The following is a 6,190-nucleotide window of genomic DNA, read 5'->3' as shown; positions in this document are numbered from 1 at the left end:
GAGGTCAAACCAGGAAGGAATAAAATTAGGGAGGTGCAGATCAATGAAAAGGTGGGCAGCCACCATTGTTGCACACATTATTTCGGCGCCTAGAAGGAAATGAGGGATATTTACATTAGGGTGGTCCTTATTTTCGAAAGTTCATATTTTTTCAAAATTATTTGTAATTTTGTTCAGTTACACCAAAACATTAAAAATACAAAATTTCAGCTCAATCCGATAATATTAACACGTGCCGCATTGGCCTTGAAGTTTCATGCATCTGACTGTCTAACATGCTACGACGAGTCGGCGCCAAGTGCGTTCGAATTCGCTACAAGCGCGACTACAAGTCTCGACAAGTCAATTTTGTTTTTACATATTATTTGTTCAATGCTACATTCGTTTTAGTTTCGTACTTGAAGTGCATAAGAAAAGACGTGCTATATAAGTAATTGATAAAAGTGCTGAAATGTCCACTTTGCGGAACAATATTTATCTAGTTGGAGTGATGAAAAATCAAATCTGCGGTAGTAAATTACCATGTAAACGAGATGTTTTGAGTGTACTTTTTTATAACATGAGAGTAGTAAATTTAAATCTTAATGACAGCAGTGCTTTAGTTATTGATGAAGTGGTCGTTTTTTGGAAAAAAGCAAGAATCCCAGTTCAAAACCGTTCAAACTGTATTTTGAAATTAAAATCTTTGTACGATAATGTCAGAAATTTAGAAAAATCTAAAAATAGAGATACTGAACGGCAGAGAGAAAAAGAAAATGATTTTAAAGAAGCTTTAGACAACCTTTTCGATATTGCCACCTTAAATGCGTTAAATGAGATTAAAATCGCCGAAGATAGAGAATTTTTAATTAAGCAAAGGGAGAAAGGTAGAGTAGGTTGTATGTTGGGAGTAGATATCAAATTATTACGTAAGGAAAAGCGGAAAGAAGAACGCACAGCTGCAGAGTTGAAAAGAAAAGAAGATTTGTTGGAAAATTCTAGTTGTTCGATTGGACATTTTGAAATGGAAGATAAAGAACACGAAGATTCACAGAAAAAAGTGATAAATCAAGACAACAGTGAAGATGACATATATTTCATATCGGAATCTCAACAGGGTCCATCTTCAAACAAGAGAGGACGAAAGACGTTAATGACACCTCGCCTGGCCGCTGCCTTGGACAAATGTAAAGTGAGTGACAGGGATGCAATGCATATTATTTCTGCCGTCCTAGAAGCTCTTAATATAGATATCACCGAGTTTGTTCTCAATAGATCGTCTATCAAAAGAAATAGAGAGATTTTGCGGAAAATAAAATATTCATCAATAAAATCGGTAGGAAATGATGCAAATTTTATTGAAGTGCATTGGGATTCCAAATTATTGCCTGATATCACAAAAAATGAGAAAATTGATCGGCTTCCTGTGATCGCGGTTGGTTTAGATTTTGAACAATTATTAGGAGTACCTGGAATTGCATCATCAGCAGGATCGGAAGTTTGCTCTGCTGTGTTCCATATCACTGATGAATGGAATTTAACCGAAAAAATTCAAGCCTTTTGTTTTGATACTACAGCATCAAACACTGGACGTATAAAAGGAGCTGCAGTTCTGCTTCAACAAAGGTTAGGGCGAGATATTTTGTGGCTTCCATGCCGACACCATATATTTGAGGTCGTTTTGGCTGGTGTATTCACGAGGACAAAAGCAATTGTAACATCCGGCCCTGAAATTGCTCAATTCAAAGCACTTAAAGAAAACTGGAAGAATATTGATAAAATGAAATTTTTAGATTATACCAGCGATGAAGCCGTTTATAATGCACTGAAAGATGTAGCGCCCGAAATTATTTATTTTGTGAAACAGAAACTTGCAGAAGAGCAACCACGTGATGACTACAAAGAGTTTTTGCAATTGACGCTCATTTTTTTGGGAGATAAAACAAATGTGAGTTTTAGGGCCCCCGGTGCATATCATTTAGCGAGATGGATGGCTAAAGCGATTTATTGTTTAAAACTTTTTTTATTTCGCGATCAAATGAAAATGAGAAAGGATAATTCCAAACTGAATGCAGAAATTTGCGTTTTCGTTGTATACTGTTATGTAGAGGCCTGGTTTTCAGCAACGAATACTACAGGAGCTCCCCTAAATGATATATATTTTTTGAGAAAATTGGTTATATTTAAAAATATTAATGAAAACATTGCAACCATTGCAATAACAAAATTTTTAAACCATTTATGGTATCTAAGTGAAGAGTGTGCTGCCATGGCAATATTTGACGATAGAATTGAGAGAGTTGAAAAAATTAGAATGGCTCAAAAAATTATGGAATGTGCAAGTAAAAACATAGAGACTGTGAATGAAAAAGAAGAAGAAAATGAAGAGACAGAAGTCATTGAGAAAAAACTATCGTTGCAAATCCGAGATGTCCAAAATTTTGTTCAAAAAGATCTACCAACTGAATTATTGTCCGCCAATTCACTTCAGTTATTTAAACGATTCGGTATTTGTGTTGAATTTCTTCAGGACGATCCGCTGAATTGGGAAAACAGAGAGGATTATCGCACAGGAAAAAATATCATTTCAACCTTAAAATGTACAAATGATATTGCAGAAAGAGGAGTCAAGTTGATTGAGGATTACAATGAAAAAATGACGAAAAATGAACATCAAAAACAATTTTTGATACAGGTATGTAGTATGTATAAACAATAGTTATTTATGAAACAGTTCGTGAAGTATGCTTTTTGCGAACGCACGCGATACTTAGAGTACGAGCGATAGCGAGTGCTCTACATCGCGTAAGTTCGCAAAAAGTACTTCACGCACAGTTTCATACAATATTTTATCTACTCTACGATAAATAAATCAAAAAACTGTAACTCTTCGTCACTGGAATTCATTTCAATTCTATTTACAATTTTTAGAACTTTGAAATTTAAAAATTCTAATTTCTTTCAAACCACAAAACTGTCAAAATTTTTGTTGTAATTTATTGCTCATTATGTCATCACCATGACAACGCGAAAGTTAAGGATATTTGATTATATGAAAGTGTGTGAAAAACCCATTGAAAGTGTGTGAAAAAGTTAGTCCCATTTAAAATACACAGGTACTTCACGCACACTTTAAATCCTTCACGAACTGCTATCTATAATGACAGTTTTCACAAACTAAAAACTGATACATAATATGACGTAGAGTAGATAAATTTAATTTTTTGTTATTTTTTTCTTAGCAGTTAGTCCCATTTAAAATACACAGGTACTTCACGCACACTTTAAATCCTTCACGAACTGCTATCTATAATGACAGTTTTCACAAACTAAAAACTGATACATAATATGACGTAGAGTAGATAAATTTAATTTTTTGTTATTTTTTTCTTGAACACATTATATAGGCTAGGTTCAGAAAACACATTCAATATTATTTTTTTTTATTCAGGTTGTTCAGGAGTACCGGAGAGAGTTCCCAGTCGCCACAAAAGGAGGCTTACTTAAATCCAAAATATGTATCTGAAGTGGATGTATCATTTCAATAAATAAAAAATATAGTATTAGGATAAACTATATCTTTATTTTACGTTTTCATTTTAATTAGTATGTTTTTATACTAAAGTTTAAAAAAAATGCGTAATTTTATGTTTACAGTCGAGCGTACGCGTACATTGTCGTTCTTATAGGTAATAACTGCCTTACATTGAATCTCACAACTTTAGCGTCGATGCGGCACGTGTTAATATTAACCGATTGAGCTGAAATTTGTTATATTTTCATGTCTTATATAAAGGTACATTCTGGCAAATAATTTCTAAAAAATTCGAAAAAAAATTTTTTTCCTTATAAATAAGGACCACCCTAATTTACATGTTCCTTCAATTCTTTCAAATAAGCTTACATGTCTTTCCATAGGACAATTTTTATATTTTACGTATTTCAAATTTTTTTTTAAGTATTTCAAATTCTTATGTATTATTTCAAATATAAATTTTATGTTTTTACCCTGTCGAAAATTTACAACGTGGCAACATTGTGCGTGTATATCAAATTAAAATTATTACGCATCTGCGCGGGAGTGCTTTCTGAAATTTTAATAAATGATGTCGTATTGGATTTTTATTTCTCTATGGAATAATAGTATATATATTATAAATATCATAACCTATTAGCGTAAATTAATTGATAAAAATGGCTAACGCTGAAGACCTTAAACATTTTGTAGCTCATCGTGGCACTGTTAAATCCACAGTGACTCGTTTTAACACTTTCCTTGAAAAATGTGTAACTCCTTTATCTGACAAAATCCGTCTTGATTTACAAGCGCGTCTGGATGCCTTAAAGGAGTCAGTTGTTGAGCTTGAAAAGGTACAGTGAGACATTGAACGTATTTGTTTATTTGATACAACCTCTAACCTCGGCAATCAAGATGATGAACGAGGAGAGTTTGAAAGCAAATATTATGCCTTAGTAGCTAAAGCAACATTACTTCTCAATCCCACATCAACGGAGCAATCACCCATTCATGGGTCATCTTCATCCATGTTATCTTCGCCAATGCTCAACTTAGTTTAAAAAGTGTTATTATGTTTAGAATTCTTCATCGAGTGGAAAGACAACGCAGTTGTAATAATAATAAGGAGTAATAATGGATAAAGGCCTCACATTCTAAAAACACGCAGAGGCCACAGTACAAAAAGCAAACGCTGCAAAAGCGTCAATAAGAGGACTAATGGGCAGAAAAAGTAAATTAAAAATAAAAACAAAGATAAGACTTATAAACAGCATAATAATCCCGATACTGACATACGCATCTCTCGCATGGGGGCAAGTATGCAACACAACAAAAAAGAAAATCCAAGCGGCACACAACAACAGCCTAAGGGAAGCAGTAAACGTACCAAAATACGTAGCAGAAAAACATCTCTTCAGAGATCTGAAACAAATAAGAGCCATAGACACCATGAAAGAAAGAGCCAGGATAAAATTCCCAGAACTAGAAAATCATCCAAGCCCCATACTGCGGGAGATGCTTTCAGTAGTTGCTAGTTCAGTATCTTCTTAGTCAACTGTATAGTGTGGTTGTAGCGAGTTTTGTTGGAGATTATGTCGATTCAAAAAAAGGAACAAGGTAAGATATTTTTTATGAAATAAAACTTTTGGTTATTAATTTGTGTTATTGTCATATTTGATATTTATAACGTACTAATAAAGTATGCATTTTTGACTATTTAATAAAAAATTTATTTGAAAGTTCTACCACTTCTACTTCTGTGAGTAGGTAATTTATTTAGGAAGAATTCTTCATACTGGCCCAGCACACATCAGATGGTAAGGTCTCTCGACCTTACCATGATCAAATTTTTGTTATATGTAATGTAGTTTTTCGTGAAAGTCCTTTGTGCTTGTAAGATATATGTTTTTTCAACTTTTCCGACTAAGAACAGCAAGAATTGACCATTTTTTTTCAACAGACAGACAAGGTTTTTTTCTATATTTTTTTCCATCATGTGTGTACAAAACTTTTTCAGCCTTTAGATAAGAGAAATATTGGGCGGCGTTCATCCTCGAAGAAGGCCTATCCAGAGACGCGGTTACATGGACCGAGACACACGCCAACCCGAGACTGAACTACTCCACCTTCTTCATCCGACTGTCCGAGTACTACAGCCACTCAACAGTCATAACTAAGCTGTTGTCCAAGCTCTACGGACAATGGCAGAAGAGGGCACACGTTTACGTAGATCCACCTGTTTACTTAATCAGTAATGATTGTTTCAGTCGAATTAGAACGTACACATGACCCAGAATCAGCCACGCCTTATATTGACCAAATCTACAGTGACGTTATACAATTAGCTCATGGTGAGCTTGGTTATGTCTACAAAGCAAAACATCGGACGAATGTACGCGGTTAAAAAATTCATAGAGGCCAAACCAGGAAGGAATAAAATTAGGGAGGTGCAGATCAATGAAAAGGTGGGCAACCACCATTGTTGCACACATTATTTCGGTGCCTAGAAGGAAATGAGGGATATTTACATGTTCCTTCAATTCTTTCAAATAAGCTTACATGTCTTTCCATAGGACAATTTTTATATTTTACGTATTTCAAATTTTTAAGTATTTCAAATTCTTATGTATTATTTCAAATATAAATTTTACGTTTTTACCCTGTAGAAAATTTACAACGTGGCAACATTGTGCG

At 34.1% G+C, this 6,190-nt stretch overlaps 1 protein-coding gene across 1 annotated transcript; it reads left to right on the top strand.

The window, feature by feature from the left end:
- Positions 1-559: 559 nt before the first annotated feature.
- On the top strand, positions 560-3,557 carry LOC126891275 (uncharacterized). The gene is made up of 2 exons (XM_050660454.1): positions 560-2,674; positions 3,431-3,557. The coding sequence occupies exons 1-2, from the start codon at positions 560-562 to the stop codon at positions 3,503-3,505; spliced, it is 2,190 nt and encodes a 729-aa protein (XP_050516411.1). The 3' UTR covers positions 3,506-3,557.
- Positions 3,558-6,190: the final 2,633 nt, after the last annotated feature.

This window comes from Diabrotica virgifera, chromosome 9 (assembly GCF_917563875.1).
Source record: "Diabrotica virgifera virgifera chromosome 9, PGI_DIABVI_V3a".
NCBI lineage: Eukaryota > Metazoa > Arthropoda > Insecta > Coleoptera > Chrysomelidae > Diabrotica > Diabrotica virgifera.
The sequence above is the reverse complement of the archived record's forward strand: the minus strand, read 5'-3'. Positions and strand labels throughout refer to the sequence as shown.

What these genes read in the sequence shown, in the direction of transcription:
- LOC126891275 (XM_050660454.1), top strand. Translation starts at nt 560, where the DNA reads ATGAGAGTAGTAAATTTAAATCTTAATGACAGCAGTGCTTTAGTTATT. An exon ending in AAAAACAATTTTTGATACAG is followed by an intron (nt 2,675 to 3,430) that starts GTATGTAGTATG and finishes TTTTTTATTCAG; the next exon opens with GTTGTTCAGGAGTACCGGAG.